General features: G+C 43.6%; 1 protein-coding gene across 9 annotated transcripts in view; it reads left to right on the top strand.

Moving 5' to 3' along the window:
* The window catches only part of Cd44 (CD44 molecule (Indian blood group)), an 88,628-nt gene that overhangs the window by 18,735 nt on the left and 46,538 nt on the right, over positions 1-23,355 (top strand). For 7 of the 9 annotated variants that reach the window (XM_032903802.1, XM_032903801.1, XM_032903800.1 and 4 more), the window contains exons 1-2: positions 15,964-16,175; positions 19,858-19,994. In XM_032903802.1, coding sequence (XP_032759693.1) covers positions 15,973-16,175; positions 19,858-19,994 — 340 coding nt within the window. In that variant the 5' untranslated portion in view covers positions 15,964-15,972. Of the gene's footprint in view, positions 1-15,963; positions 16,176-19,857; positions 19,995-23,355 lie in introns of those variants that run through there. The other 2 variants (XM_032903803.1, XM_032903804.1) reach the window with 1 other exon arrangement.

The following is a 23,355-nucleotide window of genomic DNA, read 5'->3' as shown; positions in this document are numbered from 1 at the left end:
GTACACATGAGGTGTGAGCATCGGCTGTGAGGTTAACATGAGGTTCAGGCCAGAGGGTGATGAGGCCTGGATGTCTTCATCTTTCTCTACCTCACTGTTTTCGTGTTTCAAGACCAGGTCTTTTCCTAAACCTGGATCTCACTTGTTTGGTAAGAGTAGCTGAACAGTGATTTTCAGAGACTCCCCCAATTCCCCCCTCCCCAACATTCAGGTTATAGGCACAGGTACCCCTCCTCACTCAGTAGATAGAGGCTAGAAGTCTGATCTCAGTTTCCAGTTTGTGTGGCAACCACTTTGCCTACTGAGCCATTGCCCCCACGCTGTAGAATCACTTCTTTATAGTGTCGCTCTGTGGCCTCTGAGCACAGAGGAGCCTTTAGGGGGTTAGTTTAATGCAATAGCTTCCTTCTGCTGAAGTTTCTCAGGGCCCACACCCTTCCCACAAGTCCCAGCTTGGGGGCCAGTTTCTGAGTACATAAAGTAAATGCCTCCCTGTCTGTCATTGGGATGTTCAATTCTTTCACCTCCAAAAATACCTGTAATTGCCTTTAACTGCTTAGTTCTGCTGTCCTCCAAAAGCCACTCCCAGCCACACCCCAAAACTGAGCAAGGCTTTTTACACCTTTTAATAGGAGCATTTGCATTTGAGTCAGCTTTCCATCCCTCTTCCTTCTATTTCATGGGAGTTTGGCTTACTTCTCATTGAATAAAGACATAATAGATTCATAAGTCATAGCTTTCCTTGGTATCTGGGGGAGTCAAGGCCAGTTGACTAAGGTTTTCTCTTCGTGTTGGAGTTGGGCATTTACTGAGCATGTACTTTGGTCTAGTTCTTTGCTGGCAATTTACATGCATTCATTGTCTCAAACTCATCTATTCTTCTGAGTAATATGTATTGAATAAGTGAGTGACAATGTTTCTTCAGAGCCACGGGAGTCAGAGAAATGGAGACTCACAAATCAGAATAATCTCTTGTTTAAGATGCCTCAGATCCTATGTGCTCGGGATAGCATTTAATTCAGAGTCTCCCTACCCAACAGGATCCCACCAATTCACCTTTGTCTGGTTAATTCTATTCTTCTGCTCTCAGGACTCAGAGGTCTAAAAAAGTCAAGGTCTCTTTCCTGTCTTTGAAGAATCTAGATTTAAATTTTTTTCCTGGATGTTTGAGTAAAAAGACCCAGTTATAACAACTCAGAATGGCTGCTAAGCAGGAAAGGAGCAGATGGGAATTTTCCCCTTTTCTTGGGGACAATGGGGGACTCGAAGACCACCAAAGTTCAGGGAGCCAGCCTAGAGGGGCAGAACCCCATTGTTCCCACTGAGCAGCTCCTCTGGCAAGGACCATCCCAGGACTGCAGAATGGGTTGAATTGGCCCCAAATACTGAAATTTACTGCAGGGCACCCTGGGGATGTTTGTGGTAATTTAGGAAGGTTCTCTCTAAGGAAATTAACAACTCTGTTGTGTTTCACTTAATTGAAACCATTCTTTGCCTGGAGCTCCATTGATGGGTGGACTCTGGGCTCTGTGCGCTGCAATTCGAGAACAGGATGCTATCCACACTTTTTGTTTTGTCTGTTCTTTCACTCTGCTGACCAGTCCACCCTGCTTGAAATATTCATTACATCCTAGCTGTCCAGATAACAGAGCAAAATGCCACCACCCAGTCCCTGGATGACTGGGAAAGTTAATCAACTTTCTCACAGACCTCTTCTAGATGCAGAGAGCTGGGTTGGGAACTAGAGATCCTCAAATCCCACTTCTTTGATGAGAATATGGGCTCTCGAGAGTTGAAGTGATGCTTTAAGTAACTCACTTACTAGTGAGGAGATGAGTGCATGGAGCTCCATGTCAACTTAGTGCTTCCCCCACTACACAAGAGATATTTTATGTCCCTCTCTCTGACACTGTAGGTGTAAAGTTGAATAAGGTTGGACCGAATTCAGGGACCCACACTGGTTGGATGGGGTAGATTTCTTCCTAGTATAATGTTTTTTATTAAAAAATTAGATCTGTCTAATCTGCCAGTTAAATTCAGTCCTATTATCCATCTATTAATCTATCTATCTATCTACACTATTCTCTATTTATATATATTCCAATTTATCACCCACAAGCTCTTACTCACAGTTTGAATTGTAAGAAGCCACATATCTGGGTAGCTAGAGGTCCAGGTTTTGATCTCTAAACATCTTGAGGGCTTGAGGTCCTTAGCATTAGTCAAGGATATAATTGATCATTAATTAAGTTAGCACAAGAGGTGCTTTACCTATAGGCTTCTTTGAAGACATCTTAATATTTGAGGTATTGGCCAATAGCTACCAAGTACCAAGCATTAGGCTAAGACTCAGGCACTTTGCCTAGTGCCTTATCAGCATTTCTTCATTTCATCCTTAAAAGCTTCCATGAGAAAAACATTACCTTCACTTTACTGTAGAAGAACCTGAGACCTAAAGGTTAAAAATGATATGACCTACCTCGCCTCACTGACAGTAGGGCCCCACTCCCCATTTGTGGACAATGGTCCAAATGATCTTGTGGGGTTAGAGCCCTAACATTTCCAAGTACCAGGAATTAAAGAAATACCAGCACAGATGACCAGAGTTACACTGTAAGGCTACTCTGGCACCTTGAATTGCCTTGAGTTTATGGCTAAGATCTGGAAGGGACACACACAGCTCTACTTCCCCCAATCCTGGAACTAGCTTATGATCCAAATGGAGCCCTTTTCCTCAAAGCCAAGGACATTCAGTAGTCATATGCTTACCTTCCAATTCTCTCTTGTCTATCTTACTGAGTCCAAATTCTAGAGGCATCTAGAGGGCATCAAAAGGAGACCTTTTGATCCCTGGAATGAAAATATGAATTCTAAATTTATTTTAATCTGGGCACGGGTAGGGTAGGGGAGAAATTTAACTTTGTCAAGTGTATTACTTATATTTTTTATAGCTGTGAGTGAATACCTGGCAGAAAGGGGGCTAAAGGAAGGAGATTTCTTTGGGCGTATGGTTAAAGAGAGTATAGTCCACTATGAAGGTTGGGGAAAGCACGAGAGAGTTTGTGGCAGTCAGAGTATGTCAGAGCAGAAGACAGGGCAGGGAATTCTGGAATTCCCTTCACCCCTCTTATATTTAGTCCAGAACCCCAGCCCATGGGATGGTGCGGGCCAGACCCAGGGTGGGCCTTCCTTCCTCTGTAAAGCTTCTCTGAAAAAACGCTCATAGGCATACCAAGGAGCGTGTTCCCCAGGTGACTCCAAATCCAGTCAAGTTGACAGAGGTGATGACTAATCACACCAGGAGTCAGATCCCACCCAAGCCCAACAAACAAACAAATAAAGAAGGACACGCACAGTTTCCTAAGAGAGTGAGCTTAAGATCACACTGGTCACCTGCCATCGCAGCTCTGGCCACTGTGTCATACAATGTCTTCTTTTGTTTTCTGAATGGCACTGTTGGTACCAGAAGCAGCCTCATTCAAAAGTTAGTGGCTTACCCATGTGCTGTTTGCTTCCTCATACACTCTTTGATGGCAGGGATTGGTCCTTATCACTTGTACCCAGGATCACAGCTGGCATACACTTCCATATTTTATGGATGACCCTGTGTGTCAACACCTTTCACCATGTCTTTACTATAGGCTAGTGAGTACTTTGGGGGAGAGGGTGTCAGATTTTTATCCCAAGTGGCACTTGTTCACACCCAAAACTTTCTAGAGCTCTCTGTAGTGAAGTGCCCTTTGGCAGGGGTGCTCCCTTGTCATTTTGAATGGCCATTTATTTTATGGGAAATTAACACCTTATTTTCTTTTGGCAACTTGATAGAGGGGTCATTTGTATCTTCCTGTGTTTCCAGACTTCTGGGTCTTTGCATGAGCTGTCTTCCCTAATAACGGGAAGTTATGCTTGGCCCATTCTGTGTGAGCATGTAACAAGTGCTAAAGATTCTTGTCCAAATCCTGTGGCTTTACTTGGATGTTAGAGCTTGTTAGAAATGCATTCTGGGATCTCGGCACTTGAGACTGGCACCGCTGTTACAGATGGAGTTGCACAGGTCAAAAGCACAAAGAGGCACGAACCACAATCCCTCTGTTCACTGGGTGATTGGAAAGTCCTAATTCTGGACATCCTTTGGCCCAGATTTTAGAAATGTCCCCCACAGTCCAGCTTCTGCTGCATCTATTTTACCCTGTTTAATTGCTCAAAGGTTTCTGCAGAGTGAACAGGAGTCAGGCTTCTGGAGGTGGCAGACACCTAGTCACTTTACCTAGTCACTAGCACACAATATGCAAAGAGAAAAATGAGAAACAAGAGATGGCAACGTGGCAATGAGACCTGACGGTTTTTGCGTCTCCAACTTCAGAAGTGGTGTGGACCTAGAACTCTGCCTAGTCATTGCAATGCTTTGTCATTGCAAAGAAATACTTTTACAGCTATGTCATGTCACTGTGTTTTGATAAACTGGAAGACGGTGAGAAAGTAATCTAAAGGCATGAATCTTGTTTTGTGTTTTTGTTTTTAGAGATGGGGGGGGTGTCTTTCTATGTAACCCAAGATGACCCAGAACTCATGATAATTCCTAACTATGCTGACTAGTTTCATGTCAATCTGACACAAGCTAGAGTTATTTGAGAGGAGTGAACCCCAACTAAGAAAAGGCTTCCATAATATCAGCCTGTAGGGAAGACTGTGATTGGTAGGGGGCCCAGCCCATTGTAGATGATGCCTGGACTCGTAGTCCTGAGTTCTGTAAGAAAGCAGGCTGAGTAGGTAGCCCTTCTCCATGGCCTCTAAATTAGCTTCTGCCTCCAGGTACCCGTAGGGTTTGGGTTTCTGCTTTGGCACCCATGAGAGAATTATGGCTCAGTATATGTAAGTCAAATAACCCCTTTTTTCCACAAGTTGCTTTTGGTCATGGTGTTTTAGCACAGCAGTAATAACCCTGATTAAGACACCAACTTAGCCTCTGGAGTTGTTCCATCCTAATCCACCTTAAGTCAGTATTGGTTACAAGGTGAGCTACAGATAAAGACCTGCTGGCAGATAAGTGTTAAGGCTTATGGGCAACTTAATTTATTACCAAACTATGTGGATAAGGCTTTTTGAGTAGTAACAGGCAGAGGCCACCAGAGATAGAAAACTATCTAGTAGCTACTAGACTATGACTAAGTGTCACCATTCCACCCAGGAACTGAAGTGATAATGTGGAGGGAGGGGCTACAAGTATCAATCTAAATAGTATCTGAACTAGAATTTGTTTGTCATGGCAGAGCTGAGGTATTGACCTGCCTGCTACTCCAGCCAAGCAGAAATCCAGTCTGTTCATTAGTATTTTTATTTTCACCTAGATCCTTAAAAGGTGCACCCTGTTTAGACTCAGAACTCAGTCCCAGTGCAGTGCAGATTTCTGTACGAAATTCTCCACCTTAAAGAGAAAAAGGAATAATCATCTCCCATCTAACAACTCTATTTGCATAGATTAAAATATTGAGTCCCTGGTCTCCAAACTGTCTCGAGAGAGACCTGACTCCACTTCTCATCTGGAAGGCAAGGTGAGAGGCATCCACATGTGCTTCCATGAGTAAAAGAAGAAGACCTTTGCTTGACACCTAATGGTACCTCCTTGGGCAGGTTGCTTAACTTCGCAGCCTCCGTGCTGTCATCTGCTCTCTGCATAAAGGCTTGTGATGGTTACAGCACTTATCTTGGATGACTTTTGTTATGAGGCAATCACTGTGCAGGGACTAGCAGATGCAAACCATAGTCCCGTTTGTGTTAACACAGCTCAGAAGCCCAGACAAGCGCTCAGTGGCTGAAATGATCAGAGGCAATGTTTCCCAGCCTGCTGTGCCCCACAGTTGGCTTGCATTTAAGTGTCCCAAACAGGCTGCTATGGCTTCCAGGAGCTGAGTCTCAGCTTACTAGCTAGGCCTCTATCTTTTGCCCCTTTCATGATAAGCGGAGCTAACTCCCTTAACTCTCAGATAAGGAAGGTCATTTACTCAACCTCTGGATGTTGTTCAGAGAGTCCCAGGATGCAGTCTTCAGGACACTTGGGTTGCCACCCACACAGAGTAGCAGCTCCGTACAAGCTGGGATATTTTCACTTCCACTCAAAAAGAGACTGAAAGAGACGGATAAAAGGAAAGGAAAAACAAAATAGGCCCTACCTTGGACTTTAGGTGGTCGCTGAGCTTTGTAGGAACTGGAGGTGTCCTTTCACATCACTCTTCTAGATGACTCCACCTTGTCCTTGAAGTAAGGACAATAAGCCTTACTTCAGTGGCTGGGTCTTGATATTTTGTCAGGCCTTCTGTTTACACAGCCACAGTCACGGTAGAATGTACAGAAAATTTGGACTTTCCTATTTCCTTTCTGCAAAGTCAGTTAATGGTGCTCTTCATGGAGGTCTCTAACTTGCAAGGTACTTTATGTTTGAAAGAAGGAGAGAAATACAAAAGTTATAATACTAGGCTTATTACTTCTAAAACATTTTCACATGATATATCTTACAGTGACACTCTTGAAGCTTCAGGGCCCTGTGCTAATTGGTTATTGTCTGTTTCCATAGACATCAGTGGAGTGGCCCATTTACCTGGCACATTCATGTTAAGACTGACCAAATGATGATTATCATTTAATGACTGGCTTCTGCCTCAGAGTTTTCCAGACTGGTTTAGATATTCCCTTAGGGCATTTTGGGAGTGCCAGGGTCACTGAAGGGGTAGGCTATGTACTGTATGAGAATGAATAAGGTGGATTCAGGCTCTAAGTCTATCTCAAAGCCCTCATTCTGGCTCCACCTCAGATAATTATGCTCTCACTTGTCCTAGCCATCCTGAATCTTCCCAGTGCATCATGGTAGCGAAAGAAGGAAGCTGAACACCACTACTGGGCTCTATGAATGCTGCTGTTGCCCCTCTTTGTCCTGGTGCCCACCCAAGGCAATGAACAACAGCACCACTGGGTATTGAGGAAATCAGTAGACCCAGATGATCTGAGGCAATATCTGTATCTATCAAACTCTCCCTGCATCTCTTGTTCTTTAAATGCTCCATCTGTAAAATGGGTTCATAGCACCCACCCTTCGAACTTCACAGGACTGTTTTTGGTATGAATGTGTTGCATATTTCATGAGATAAAGTCCTACTTAACAAGGTGATCAAGGTCTAGAGTACATGATACAGTCTGTTTTGCCAAGAGTGACACCAAAATATGTCTTTATTCCAGTGGGAATTTTAAGGGCCTTTCTGAGATTTGAATGTGCCTCACGTGTACAAACCCACACTCTGAACCCTTGAATCTCACAAGCCCTGAAGATGTCCTAGCTATGATGCTATCAATGAATTTTATTTAGATTTGAGATTACCTGTGATTAGTGAAGATACTGTTTAGTTAGTATAGTTATTTCTATTCTTTTAAAAATTATTTTCGATTTGACATGTGAATAATTGCATATTTCCATAAAAACATACAATGCCTTTTGAGCATATTCTTATTTTACTGAAGGAGGGTGAAAGACTAGATGTGTCAGGGCTCCTATTGTGAGTAGTTTAAGGTCACTTAGCTTATAGTGAGCAGGATTTGGATGTGACCAGTGCATCCTCCTCCCCGATGGAGACTGGCTCACCAGCATGCCGGGACCCACTGATCGCTTCTGAAGTGCAGATATGGACGAGTTACACGTTCCCATTCTGTCTTGTCTCTCACAAGGTCCCTCTCTTGATCTGCTACTCTTTCAAAGGGCTGCCTCTAGACTTGTGCAGTAGCTATGCTCGAATTAGATGATGTAGAAGTAATTACAGCTGCCCAGGGGGGAAAAATGTAACTGCAAGACAAAGTGGAGCTGTTGTTCTCGCCTCTCCTTCCTGCAGCAGGAAAAGCCATATGTGGCCTTCTGCTGCTTTGTCAGTCCACTTAACCACATCCTGGGTTTGTGCTAGTCAATCTGCTAAATCAATAAGATCCAAAAGTGAAAAAAACAAAGGTGTTGAGGCCAGTGGATTTCCTGGTTGCCATGGCAACACGCAAGGGCACACACTTGTGGTTTCTTGTTTCATCTGTCTTCCTGGCGGCTTGTTCCTCACAGAGGACTTGGACTTACAGAACTCTTAGGTAGTGAGGCAGCACTAGGGGCAAGCAAGCACCTTGATGGATCCAGAAGAAGGGGTGGGATCTTCAGCAAGGTCTTACTGTCCATGTCCCCAACACCGAAGCGAAAGGCAGGAAGAAGGCTTCTTCTCAAATTCTAAAAACAACTCAAGGCATTTCTAGACTATGCAATGGGTTGGCTATTTGGAGAACTTGGCAGGAATGGCTAGGGCAACAGTTTCTGAGAGGGTTGTTCTTTCATAGAGTCCTGTTGGCTCATGATGCACTCCTTGTTCCTTAAGCTAGAGACTGAGAGGTCAGGGTGTTCAGCCAGGCCCCCAGACATTGGGGTGCCTTCCCTCTCTCAGTGCCAAGAGATGAATAGCTCAATTAAAAGCACCCTATGACAAATTCTGGAGGAAATTCCCTCCATATGATTGTGCATGACTGTCTTCTCTGCTCATTAAACCCTCACCCGCCTTGGGGGTGATTCCGGGAGAGACTGAGTCATTAGGTACTCATGGTCTACAGTGGGCAGCCAAAGGCTATCCGGCACCAAGAATGATTTTGGCCTCGTTCAGAAGTAGATGCCAAACAATATACTCTTTCACTAGGCACTCGTCACATGGGAGTCAGACGATGGGACAAGTGGTGTGGGGGCAACGGGAAGGCTGCCAGCCTTCTTCTGCACTGGCAGGCCTGGTTTCAGCAGGGGCTACACCAGCTTGAAAGGCTCCCAGATGGAAACTTCTGAGCTGCAAAGACATCACACAAGTGGAAAAAGAATGACTTGCTCATGATGTGCTTCGGAATGATGTTCCATGGCCATGAGTTGTGGATTTATTGGGAACAGCATGCTCAACCCTCTTATGAAATACAGTGTCAGGAGCATTGAAGCAGGAGTCAGAATGGTGCAATTAGAGTCCGGCAAGATTGTGCTTTCTTCATAATGGCCTAGGGGACCAAGCTCAGTTCCTCTTGATTTTATTTTCTCATTTCTCACAGCCAATTTGTTTAAAACCCTATATTGTCCTACCTCTGATCATGGATGATCTAATTACCAATATTTTTTTAAAGAAAATCGGCTCATTTCCTCCATGCTTCTTCTTTTTTTTTTTTTTGGTTCTTTTTTTCGGAGCTGGGGACCGAACCCAGGGCCTTGCGCTTCCTAGGTAAGCGCTCTACCGCTGAGCTAAATCCCCAGCCCCTCCTCCATGCTTCTAATCAGAATCAGCTCAGTTACATTTATGAATTGTATCATCTTCTGTATAGGACATAATCTCTGTAAGTCAGAAGGCAATAACAGAGCCTTGGGTTTAAATGACAAACAATGTGAAAGTAAAAACCATGTGTGCATGGGACTGCCACTCATTGCCCAAGAGATTTGTGTGACCATCTCATGGGGGGCTCAATTCTGTTGAGGACCATCAAGCAAGGGTGTCAGGTTCCAGCTAGATCAGTCTAGAACATCTACTTGGTCAGTCTTTGGGATTGCCAGCAGACTTCTCGGGAAGTCACAAGTGTACTCTGCTATGGTGAACCCAGCTTTGGGGCCAAACCAGAACGCCAGCTCTTCTTCTCATTAGCTCTGCCTAAGCCTGGCTGGAACACTTGGGGTGCAAAGGACAGAAGGCTGAAACTGCAGCTGGGACTGATCTATCCCAGTTGGCAAAAATGTTTTCAGAAGAGAACAGGATAAGACCAGAGAGAATCACGCCTGGGGAAAGCCAGCGAACAACTGCAGCTCAGGGCTTCTATAAGAGAGGGTAAAAGATCCAAGTATGGTGATTTTTCCACTGAAGCAGCTCAGATGTGTTGGGCGAAGGCCTTCTATTTTCAGGCAGAGTAAAGGAAACTGTCATACTAAACATCATGTTCAATCGAAGTAAAGCCTCTGCTTTAAATAGCTTTCAATGGGCAACTCTTCACACTTTTAAAAAGCACATTGGGTGGCAAATGAGATTCTGACAGTGTTCAGATCTGTCCCATGTCTAAGCTACCACTTAACCCCTGCGACTCGATCAGCCTGATTGTTCAGTCTGTACCTGGCTCTACCAGCTCCTTAAGACTTCTCGATGACTTAATCAGCCCATGTGAAATGTTGAACCCACTGCATAGAATTGTCATGAGAATAAAATGAATTATTAGATGCAAAACTCCTGAAAATGTAACATTACCCAGAAAAGGTGCTGCCTCTGTTTGCTGAGGTTCCTACAAGCCATGATAAATAAACTGGTAACTAGGCAAGTCACTGAACACAGGAACTGGTCTGGCTTCTATGTCTATTATCTCTAAGACAACAACTTCTCTCCACCACAGCCTACTGGGAGCCAAATCAACAGAAAAATATTTAATTCTGCCTCATAACTCCTCGAAAGAAAACAGAAATAGACCAGGCACATGGCTAGTTCATGCTAGCAAGCATTAATTCTTTTGGGGGTCATGTCAAGAAGTGAGATTTGGAGAGCTATCCACCTCTCTTGGGCACAATGTGTTTGTCAGTGTCTCCTGGTGGTCTTCACATGTAACACATTGCTATCTTCTTTCAGGAGGTCTAGCTTCATAAGCCCAGAACCTGTGCAAACATATACCCACTACAGAGATGATGTCTTCAAAAGCCAGCTACAAAAACACAAGCTGTCCTTGGAAAATAGCAAGTGTTCATAGAAACAGAGCTTCAGGCTTAAACATTTTCAGTGGCCAAAAGAGAATCCTTAAAGAAGCCTGATTGGTGACTCAATCAGGAGGGCACAGGGAAGCTGAAATATTTGTGTCCAGAAGTTTATCTCCCTTCTCCTAGAGTAGGCACCACTCCCACTCACCTCCCAAGTAACTTTGGGAAAATGCAGATAATGGAAACGTGAGTGGAAATTACATAGTGGCTCCCTCTCCGATGATGTTATGATTTTCTTCCAGTTGGGAAATGACTAGGTATATGAAGAATCCATTTCTGACTTCACAATGTAAGCGAAGTGTTGAAATAGGTGATTTCTCCAGTGAAATCTTATCTTTCTCGATCTGAAAGGCTTAGGGGAAAAACAGCGTGAAGGTGGATGGTGCCCTAAGTCAGTTATGCCTTTTCTGAGAGTGATTTTTAATCATGGCCTACAATAGGTTAGAAGTCTGACCCTTCTATTTGGATGAGTTTGGAGACCACTTAGTGCCTCGATTCTTCATCTCTAAAAGCATATGGTTTCCCATATGCTTCCCCAAGACTGAGTGCTTTGATTGGTTATCTAATATTAAGTGGGCAGATTTGAAGTCCTATACATACAAGTAACATTTAAAGGATTGAACATTAAATGTGGATGCATGCATGCGTGCGTGCATGTAAATAGTGATCTCAAGAGGGAGCAAGGATTGTATGGGAGAGTCCAGAGAGAGGAAGGGAGAAGTTAGGTAATTATATTTTAATTTCAAAGCATAATATTTTAGAAAAATGACTTTGCTAATGTGTTGACCTCATAACAGTCAGATGAGAATTAAGTTAGATGAAGTTCACAAGGCAGTTGGCAAATATCCAATGCTCACAGCCTCAATTGTTATAAGCTCCATTTTTACCAGTTTCATTTAGTGAGTCCCACAGACTGGCAGGTTGGTACCGTGGTCCCTTCAACAAGGCTGAGCACCAGGGAAGTTAAGCAGCAACCTGGCTGTGCCACCATTGAGGAGTGGCAGAGTCTGGGAGGATCTGAACTCGGCTAAGCCGTTTCCTTCTCAGGTATTATGGACACTCTCAGATGTCTCCTTTCCCTGGGCTTGGAGAATATTGGATGATGAGCCTAGGGATGACCCTGCCCTGCTCAGAGCCTCATAATGAGCACTTTAAAGGAGTGCCATGTCCCTGGAGGCTTCTCTCTCAATCAGACAGTAGCCCCAGTCTACGTCTTTCATTGGGCCCATTCTATCTCCAAGGGAGGGGCTTCGAACAGTTCAATTCACTGTAAGATAAAGGAGACTTAGAGAATAGATGGTTCGGCAGAAAACATTCTTCATGTATCTTCATATGGAAGGGCTTGTTTAAGAGATACAATAGCCATTTAATGTTAGCTTCTTTGTGAGTGTGTGTGTGTGTGTGTGTGTGTGTGTGTGTGTGTGTGTGTTATACCCACACATATACATGTATATGAGTGTACATGTGTAGATGATTAGGTGTTTGCACACATACAGAGGCCAGAGGACAACATATCTCTCATTCCTTAGAAGCTGTTTAATTTAGTTTTTTCTTCAAGGCAGTGTCTCTCGCTGACCTGGAGATCACCATGAAAGCTAAGGCTAGCCGTCCAGTAAGGCCTGGGTATCAGTCTGTCTCTGTTTCCCCAGCACTGGGTTATAGGAGTGTATCACCGCAAGTGTTCTTATAGGACCTCATGCTTGTTCAGCAAGCTTTCTATGGGCTGCTATCTCCTCCAGCCTTAGTCCTTGTCACCCAAGTCAGAGGCCTTCTAGCTCCCAGAGACTTTTGTGTCTGAGGAAACAGCTGAAGATAGATATACAGAAGCTCCTCCTTCCCTACCTGAGGCTTGCTCTGTCACTGCCATGGGTACCCCTGCTCTGTCGGTCCATGCTGCCTCCACATCACCCTTCCTTTCATGATGAGAATAGGATTGACTATGCACTGGTGGGATAAGGAAGGAGGAGAGCTACCTATTTTGGAATTAGGAGAAGGAGGTGGTGAAGCCTGTGGGTCCCAGGAGCCCAGTGGGTTTGAATATCTGTTTCACCATCACAGCTCAGTGACCTCGGGCATGTTTCTATAGTTTCTCCTCTCTGTGCTTCAGTTTCTCTATCTGGAAAGTGGTAATTAATATTACCCACCTCTTAGAGGTGTTTTAAGGAGGTTAGTTAGCACTTTAAAATGCTCGTCAGAGTGCCCGCCATCTATGCAAGTACTCACTACTGCTACCGTTCTTGGAGACTCCAAAATGCCTTCATCAATTGCCAGGGCTTAGAGGAGACTCAGAGCTGAAGGTTTGACCCACTTTAAGGCAAGAGTGACCCAGAGGTGATGGCTTCTCCGCATGGTAGTTGATCTGGATGTCTGGAGCATCGTCCTTGCAATTCTTAAGTGTCCAAAGGCCCCGAGGGTTAGCAGCTGAATTCCTTCTCACAAGATTAGAATAAACACAAGCTTGTAATTAAGATTTTCTGAGGATTTCGTATTCACCCAGCAGCCAGGAATATGTCAGGCCCCTGGCTAAGGTAGCAAGGTGAAAGTTGAGTTTGTCTGTCCTATTCTGCCCCTGATGGTCCATGCGCACACGCAGTCAATGACAGGCACACTTAGCAAATAACCACCATTCGTCCACACATTGTCTAAAAAGTCACATTGGTTGTTGCACATGGAACACAAGGGATTTTACTCAAAAGTCACAGCTTGCATTGGCTTCTCGTGCATTTGCATATTCAATCTGCCAGGTGGCAAGCTAGAATAATTTTCATAAGAAAGAAACTGCCTCTCATCCCCAAACCATTGTCCAAGCCTCTGCCCTTATTTTTAAACTAGGAGGTGACAGCAGCCACCTGGGCCAGGAGCCGGGCAGGTGGCATCTGGCTGAAGTCACCCTAGCAGCTCTACCTGCAAGAAGTCCATTTAAATGTTTCTTTTTTTCTTATGTATGCTGGAGCAGAGAGAAACCCTGGAAGGGCTGTCTCTCTGAATGACAGGTTCCCTTTGTGAAATTGGCCAACTGAGACCTAAGCTGCAAATGTCAGTAAAAATAAATAGCATTTCAAAGGGACTTTGTGCGTTTCCTTCCTCTGTGTGCTCATTGCTTCACCAGCCAAGAATTGCACGAGTGCTTGTGGAGAGCACACTGGGCCCCATAGATAAGGAATTAAGTGCACAAAACACCCTTTCTTTATTATGTCTGGTCCCAGTGTTTCATGGTTTCTGGTTTTTGTTTTTTTGGGTTTTTTTTTTTGTTATTGTTGCTTTGTTTTGTTTGTTTGTTTGTTTGTTTTTATGGTTCCTCTTGCTGACAACAGAAACCAAGGAAAAGAAGCCAACTGACATTGGTTTACGCCTTCTTAAGGGCGCCTTCTTTCTGCCATCTGTCTGACACTGTTCAGAACCTGTTTCCTGCTCTAGAGGAAAGCAGCTGTCACCTGCGCAGTTTCACAATAATGGGCCCACTTTTGTCATCATGAAAGAGTTGCTTAGGTGTGCCTCTCCCCTGTTTTAAACAGGAAGGACCCTCTCGGCACACAGGAGGCTGGTCAAACACTGTGTGAGGGGCTCAGCACATCTGAGAGGAGTTCCTACCTTAGCCATCTAAAGGCTGGAGACTTGTGCAAGTCGCTTTATGTTCCCCCAGTTTCTGTTTCTTGATGTTTAAAAATATCTGCAAAGCTTACTTTTTAGGGTACAGATGACAGAACCCCAAGAGTGTGGGACATCGAGGAACAATTTAAAAGAAAAAACCCTCCTCTCCCATTGCAGTCCACTGTGAAATGAAATGTAGAACAAAGTGGGGTTCAGGGGGAGCATGTGGCTGTAGACTGACATGGTCACTTCCTTTGGCAACTCCTTTCTCTAGCTTCAGTTCTCTAGTTGGTAAACGACTTGAGCTTTGGGGAGTCCAGAGCCACTTCTGATCTCTAGACCCAGAGTCAGGTACCTGACTGCTGAGAGAAAATGTCATGGCGTGACAATTCAGAATAAAATTGAACCATTCCTGCCACTCTAAAGACAGCGAATACCATATAGAAAGAGGGCATGGGTGTGTTCTCAGGCCTGAAGGAGTTCAGAGTGGCTCATGGAGTGGAGGGAAAACTTTATAATTGGAGCAGAGCCAGCAACTCCCAGGCTAGAGAGGGAGAGAGACCATAGCCAGATCACATTGTTCTTGACCAGAAGGAAGTTTATTCTGGGCACAGCTGAATATATAGTGTTAGAAGCGATGAGGTAAGGAGCAACACCAGTTGATTGTGGAAACTACTCATAATACAGGAATAAGTGGGAAACAGAATTCCAAATACAGCTGTGTGTGCATGTGGGCATGTATGCCCGTGTGCGTGCGTGCGTGTGTGCGTGTGTGTGTGTATGTGTGTGGTGTGTGTGTGTGTGTGTGTGTGTGTAGTTTTCTTAGTAGTTAGCTTGTGTTCCTTCATTACTCCCCTGGATTTTATCTGATTCCTGTAAGTTTACATTAATTTAATTTAAAGAGTGGGCCTAAAAAAAAATCTTTGCTGATGAAGATACTTTAAGGATGGGGGTCCTTTATGATATCATCTTAATGTCACATCTCAAATTTAAGTTTGATGTATCTTTGGGAAGCCAAAATGAATTTTGAAGGCTATGTCAGGAGTGATGTTTATTTGGATTTTTGTCGTTGTCTCTGAGATAAGGTCTTATATTGTAGTTGATCCCAACTCACCATGTAGCCCAGGCTGGTCTTGAACCTAGGTGATCCTCCTGCCTCAGCTTCCCAAGTGTGGGATTTCAAGTGTGAAATACCATGTGCAATTACTTGATTTTCATGTGTATACATGTGTATACATGTGCATGCATGTGTGTGTAGGTTCACATTTGTGTGCCTGTTCATACAAACATGTTGAGGCAAGAAAAAAAAATTGGCTTTCGTTCCTCAGTTGTCATCTTCCTTGTTTTTAGACACAAGCCCTTTTATTGGCTTGGAACGTACCAAGAAGGCTAAGCTGGTGGGAGCCCATGGGATCCACCTGTCAATTCAACACTAATATTACAAATGCTGGTCATCATACCCAGCCTTTTAGAGCATGCTTATAAGGCAAGCACTTCACCGGCTGAGCCATTACCCCAGCCTGCTGTTTGGCTTCTCCCAGAGCCTTATTTGGCTTTTTAAATGTCCTCACTTACAAGCACTTCTTAGCACTGATCTAGTTTCATGCAAATTATTTATGCAAATGACTTTAACATTTCCGTTTCCTCCCACAGATTTGAATATAACCTGCCGTTACGCAGGTGTATTCCATGTGGAGAAAAATGGCCGCTACAGTATCTCCAGGACTGAAGCAGCTGACCTTTGCGAGGCTTTCAATACCACCTTGCCCACCATGGCTCAGATGGAGTTAGCCCTGAGCAAGGGGTTTGAAACATGCAGGTAAGAGACCAGTACCTTCACTGGAAAAAGCCCACTGGAGGGGGGCAGGGCTTATGGCTAGAAGGCTCCTCCCTGACAGTTGAATGAGTTCTTGCCTAAAGAGGCAGCCCTAGCTATTAATTTGGCCAAGTCAAACTGAAACCGGTATGACAACTGGAATTTAAAGTCGGCTAAAGACACCTTTGTGAATCATAGGGAGGGAGGCCAGGGGAAGCCATTAGGGTCATATCAGTTGCAACCCTCTTGCCTAATGTGCTCCTGTAGCACTCTCCTGGCTTTGAAGAGGCATTCAGTATCATTGTCGGAACCACAAGAAAACGCAAGCCAAATAACAGTGTTTAAAATAAATAGGTAGCTGTCAGAGGCTTGGGTGTGCAGACTTGACACAAAGCACGTTCTTCAAACCCTTTCCCCCCCCACTCCCGCCTCTCTCTGAGCTTTCATGTTGAGCTTCTATGTTGCTATGGTTTGACAAATTAAGTAAAAAGATATGGAAGTTTTAAAACTGTATTACATTAAAGTAAGTTATTATCACAAGCCTTGTGAAGTCTTTTACAAGGTACAAAGGGGCCCAGAAGATCTTCCTCAAATCATTTTGTTCCAGGATAATCACTAGAGGCAGGGAACATTTTTTATATATGTATATATATATGTGTGTGTGTGTGTGTGTATTATAATACATTATAATATATACAAAAAATTATATGTAATTTATTGTTATATTTTATATATACTATATATTATAATATACATATATGTCATATAGACTATATTTTACACACACATATATATAAAATAATGTGTATTGTGTTATATACATTTATAATATACACATGCATATATTATACATATACATATGCATATATTATGTTTCTTGCCTCTGCTGTGTGAATGTGTGTGTGTGTGTGTGTGTGTGTGTGTGTGTGTGTGTGCATACTTTTTTTTTGTGGCCAGTGGTGTGCATGAAGAGGGGCTTAGTGACAACTTCAATTGAGTAATTAGTGTGATTTGATTTCACTAAAAGAACTAGATAGTCTTCATAAGCACTCTGAATCTCCACCCCAGCCCATAGCTTAGGTAGTATAATTCCTTTTCTGTTTCCATGCCCACATGTGTGCTCACACGCATGCCAACAGAATGTTTTTAGAAAGTCTAGTGCAGCCCTCTTCACGGAAGCTATTGAACAGAAGTTAATTGCATCTATCCCTGGCCCTTAGTTATAGACTCTGGCAGCCACCTCTTGAGTGGCAACCCTCAGTTCTGCCTAATACATGAGCCACATGTGTGAGTTATATTTAAGTTGATTAAAGTTAGGTTATATAAAAATGAGTTCTTTGATGGCACTGGCTATGTTCGAATTGCCTGGTAACTGCTGTATCAAAGGGCATAGATTTTGTAGAGAGTATTTTCGTTGTTTAAGGGTGTTCTCTTGAGTAGCGCTGGCTAGCATCTGTCTCTAACTGTCCAGAGCTAAGTCTGAAGGATGTTACTGAAGGAGGGATGACTCTGCAGCTACACGCCCTGACTCATTAGCTTCATGAAGGATGGCCAGTTAGCAAAACTGTTTATTTTACTCCTAAGGCTATGTTTTAAATGAGGTCTGACTGTGCTCAGGTCGCTGTGCTAACAAAGTGGTTTTAGGAAGCTGATCTATGGTTGTGAAATGCAGTTACAACATATTTGTGAAATAGGGCTTTTCTTTTTTGTTCCATTTGTTTGTTTTGTTTTGTTTTGTTTTTTACCTGTTGAGAGCCAGAGGGGGGGAAATGCAGAACGAGAAGCTGTAGGGAGAATCCCAAAGGCATCCTTTACCTTAAACCTTAAATTGCCCCGTTTATTTCTAAGACATTTTGTAGAGGAAGCAACTGAGCCCCACAGCTTGTCATGGGTCAGACGAGTCACAGTCTGCTTGTGACCAGTCTGAACACAATGACCAAGGGACAGAGGATAAAGGGAGAGGATGCAAGGACTTGTTAAATACATATTTCCTCCTTGATGACAGTCACTCACTCAGGCCATATACACATGTAGAAATTTTAATGTCCCCAACTCATGCTTAGTACCTTACACATAAGTGTCAGGTAGAATGATGTGGTGAAAATCACAATAACTTACCAAGAGAAGGTAATGAATTCTAGAAGGGCTCTCTCTCTCTCTCTCTCTCTCTCTCTCTCTCTCTCTCTCTCTCTCACACACACACACACACACACACACACACATGCATGTACAATTTATCCACACGATGTGGGAGGGCAGGGTAAAGAGTAATTTCACTGTCGAGTGTTATTTAGAAAGGAAAGAAGAAAAAAACCTCTGCTGCAGAAATCTCTCATCGCACCCATAACTGGTATTAAGTGTTTCAAAACTCACTTTCATAATTTCCCTCAGGTAGCTAAGGAATCAGATATGTGCCAAAAGAGAGAAGGGAATCCTCTCACAGGCTCTGCTGAAGCTTCAGCAGTGACTTCTGTCTTGTCTGCCCCACCCTGACTAGTGGCAACTCTCAGGTCCATGAGAACTTATGAACGTTTAATTGTGTGCCCTCCCACCACCACCACCACGGAGCTAAAGAGACTATGGGGAAACCAGTCTGTCAGTTTGGATGGGGAATTAGTCATTCAGCTTCCATTGCAACACCCACATTATGAGAGACTTTGAGCTAAGGAGCTTCCGAGTCATGCTCATTGCCATAGGTCTTGCAGGGCGCTGCAGTCGTTCTGTTGCCCCTGCAGAAGAGGGTGAAAGAAGGAAAAGAAGGTGCATTGGAGCTTGCATCACGCGACTCAAGCCCTGCTGAGTTAGCGTCCCCCTCTTTGTTCCCTTGCTGGCATACACATTTTTCCTTTCAAGTCTCATTTTCTCAGTCCACATCTGTGTTTTAAGACGTTTTATATTTTTTGTTATATGGCCATTAGGGTGCTTCTGGGGGTGGTGGTGGTGTGCGTTGCATCTTAAAAGGCCCCTAGACGTAACAGACTCCCAGAAACTGCGTGGGAGTGGATAGTGTGTTACTTCAGAACTTTGTGAAGTAAGCCACTGGCATCTACTTGCATAATTGCTTTGCTCCCAGCTCAATGATAGCAAGTTTATCTCCGTGGGTCTTGGATGATCCCAAAGCCAGACATACTGTATGCTCAGCGCAGGAGCAAGGCTTCATGCTGGCAATGAGAGTCTCAAGGGAGAAGGTGAGGGCAGGAAAGAAGAGGAGGATGGGAAACAAGGCAGGTCTGGAGTCTAAGACTGAACGGAAGGATAATTCACTTGTTATCTAGGGAGACTGGGTCATTTTATGTCATTTTTGAAAAATATACAGCTAATTTGGTGTGGAATCTTACAGTGTAATTTCTTCCTTCTTCAACTCAGGCTTCCTGATGCCTTTAAGACCATGGCTGACCATACATTTTATATGGAACTATTGTTTTGTATTCGTGAACCTTTTTTAAAAAAAATTTACCTACAAACAAGAAAAATCTCCAGTCTTTAAATAAACTCGCTTTGCCTCTGTCTGTCTTCATCTCTCTCACCCTCCTATGCTGTTGTTACTGGATTTTACATAATTCAGTTGTTGGAACCCCTAGCATCCCTAGAGAGATGTTGTGCGGTATTAAATGTCATTAGATGAGATACTACGAAATGGCATCCCAGCCATTCATGTCTATTGCCTCTTGTTTTTCCTTGGCAGGTATGGGTTCATAGAAGGACACGTGGTAATCCCGAGGATCCACCCCAACGCTATCTGTGCAGCCAACAACACAGGAGTGTATATCCTCCTCGCATCCAACACCTCCCACTATGACACATATTGCTTCAATGCCTCAGGTTGGTTCTAAATACATGGTTTGGGGGTTGTCTGTGGGAGCATGGTTGGATGACAGCAGTTCAGCTGAAGCATGGGCAGAGCTTCCTGAAACTCCTACTCAAAAATGAGCCCTGAGTGTTTGTACAATAAAAGGAAGAGCTAGATACCCATGTTCATGGTACTAATGTGGCAGACATATGGAACAGGTGCTGAACAATTAAACGCCAATTATTTTACATGAGGATGGAGAGTACATAGGAAGGCACAAGCTTTAGGGTTGCTTCTCATCTGGGAGGTGAACAGAGTGTACATCTGAGGAGGTATTTAGGAGAGCCACAGTCAAAGTAAAGGAATAAGCTAATGGCAGATGGGAAGGCCACATGAAGCTAGCATCAGGAGCATCTTAATTCTGCCTAACAAATACCAGGAAATTCAACCTGGCAAAAGCTCAGTGGTGAGAGGACAGAATTTCAGGCGATGAAGTTAGAGGGGTGTAGAGGAAGGGTAGCTAGGACCTTTGTTGTGTTGGGAAATTGAAGCATTTTCTAAAAGAATGTAGTACTCACCTATTGATAATTTGGGAGTACAAGCCAAATGGCTAAGAGTGTTCTTATAAATGCAGTTAGGGAAATGGCAAGGATATGATAGACTCTTGACTTTCTTGAAGGCATCTTACCTATCAGTTGAGATCAATAAGAAAGCTAAGGGGAGATAGACATGCTAGGTTCCCTCCTTTGCCTATGAAACCGTTTCCAACCATGAGGTTAGAAGTTGTGCCTACAAGTCTAATTCAAGCCCCTCTCTCTCACACACACACAAATAATTCTATGAACTATAAATTTCCAGTCATTTGAAAATAATTAAAACCATTAATGTCAAAGATTTAAATGCCAACAATCAAAAGTCTTAGTTTGCAAACTGTATCTTCTAGTCCCCTGAAGGGTTGAAGCTATGTGGCTAGAATAGAAAAGCTTTGAGATGCATATGTCACATTTTCCAGGACTGAAATTTTTCCTTAACCATGGAAAGAAGATGTTAAATAGATTGGAAAGTGACTTAAGGCTTTATCTCCATGAAAATATAGATAGTATAATTTGGTGGTAGGCTACAAGAACTGTGAGGGCTTTTTAGGTAACATGGGACATCAAAGGCACTGCGAGAGATTACATCAGTGTCTCCAGGCTGTGTCAGTGCCACCCACCCATCATTTCACAAGCACTGAGGAGCAGAGTGGGAATTCAGAGGGGAAATCTAGAGTTTTTGAAGAAGAGGATTATGAGGCTGAGTAGTTGAAATACAGCATATGTACCCAGTAAATCATTTAGAGTATCTATGGGGCATGAAGAGACACAAACACAAAACAAGGAGAAATATCACAGAATGTTTACCTGTCCCTATTATATGAACAAAACCCACATGGAGTTTGATCAAACTGGGGAACATCCACTCAAAACCACACAGGACACTGTCCATACTCAGTAACATGACCCGAAGCTCAAATGGATAACCAGGAAGTAGGCACAGAGCACCCTTGGTCTAACCTCTTCCATCTTGTGCCTGGGGTCAGGAGGGAAGGAGCTGGAGAGGTGGCAAAGACCCATCTTGATGAGATCCTGCCTGCTGCTCACAGACTCTGGGTTCTGGCTTTGCTTCTCCTGCTGAATCCTGTCCAGTGAATGTATGCAGTAATTCACATGGCTGTGTGCCCACACAGTCTTGGTGTCACTTTACAAGTCGGTGTCACTTTGAGTTAAGGTTCTGAGAAACGTAACTGAAACAGGCAAAAGCACATACTGTTTTACAGCCAAGAATTGACGTGGTCCAGGCAAACAGCTACTGGAGCTCTTCTTTCTTCCCCTGTGTTGCCCGTGAGTTTAGGTCCATCCCTAGTACAGAGGTCCACAGTGTGGATGATGCTCTTCTCCTTAGACACAAAACCAGGAGATGCACTAGAGAACTGCCTCATACCCAAATGACCAATAAAAGAGTAACATTTAAAAATATAGCATTTTCCTTTATTTTTCTATTTTCCACAGGGATTCGATGTTGATAAGCTTTTAAAATTTCACTTTATGTTCAAAGACAATATTTGTCAGTAGTATCTTCACACTATTGGGCTACCTATATTGGGGGTAAGAAAGAATCAGAAACTGTGTTTCTTGTCTTAAAGGAATAACAATCTTCTTGAAGCTATAATATAGAAAATACAGAGAGGAGAGATAGGAGTAAATATGGCTGGGGATAAGCATACTGCATATCCTGGATGCCTGAGCATGAAGTCAGCTAATGATCCTGGCAGTGTCCAAGTTTCTGCCAAGAATGTCCTGGGAAGAGTTTTTAATTTGACCTGACCCAAGGACTGCAACCAGGAGATCTCAGGGAAAGGGAGCCCCAGAAACCTGCAACAGGGAGAAGCAGCAGCAATGTATACATACCATAGCAAATACTTCTACAAGCTTAAAACCCTGCTCAGATCTCTATGGCTTCCCAATAAAAAAATAAGGCAGCTTGAAGAAAAAGCTTTGTGGTTTTGTTCCTGCTTCATCTCTCGGTATCTAAGACTTAACATTAATGAGCCTGGTGACTCCTGGCAAAGGGACACAGACAACTCATGCATTCATGTTCATGGTTTAAAGCTTGCTTTCAGTAAGATGTCTCATTCTCTCCTTTTGGAAGCATTAAGGAGCAGATTTTACATTTGTGACTTGTCCATTCACTCATTTATTTGAGAATTGTTGGGAAATTTATTCATGGGACGCCTACAAGGTGTCAACCCTGGGGGAAGCGCCTTTCTAGCTGGCACCCAGTGACATCTAAACTGAATAATTATTATCTTAGCCCTTTGGAGCCAGTGGAGCCAAATATTCTGAGAATATAGCACCAAGGAAGGCCAGTTTAGTATTTATTCAACAAACCCATGCACTCAGGGATACTCACAGCCCTGCCTTGCTTAAGAGACTGAAGCTCAATCTAATGAGGTCACATGGATGGACACGGCATGAATGAATATGGCAACTGCATATTTGGGTCATCGTGCATCCTGGCATCCTGGCCAGCTTTAACAAGTGTATGAAATTTTAGGTGAACTGGAGCGTGAGGAGGCTCTGTGTGAACACTCTCATAACCAACAGACCAGCCTCAGTGTTGTTGACATGCCCCATCCATTGCAACTTTGTTCCAGGAAATTTCACAGGCCCATTTCTGGGGATGCTCCACATTTAGAGACCAGAAACGTCTCACAGATGTCTTGGGCTCAGCCCCAAGACAAAGAGGAAAACACCTCCCAAACCTCTCCAGGAGCTTACATTGTCCTCACTCTCAAATAAGGGGGTTTTGAAGAATATTTTTAAAGGATAAAGAGTTAAGAAATATTCTCTGAGA

The sequence above is a fragment of the Rattus rattus genome, chromosome 5 (genome assembly GCF_011064425.1).
Source record: "Rattus rattus isolate New Zealand chromosome 5, Rrattus_CSIRO_v1, whole genome shotgun sequence".
Taxonomy (NCBI): Eukaryota; Metazoa; Chordata; class Mammalia; order Rodentia; family Muridae; genus Rattus; species Rattus rattus.
The sequence above is the reverse complement of the archived record's forward strand: the minus strand, read 5'-3'. Positions and strand labels throughout refer to the sequence as shown.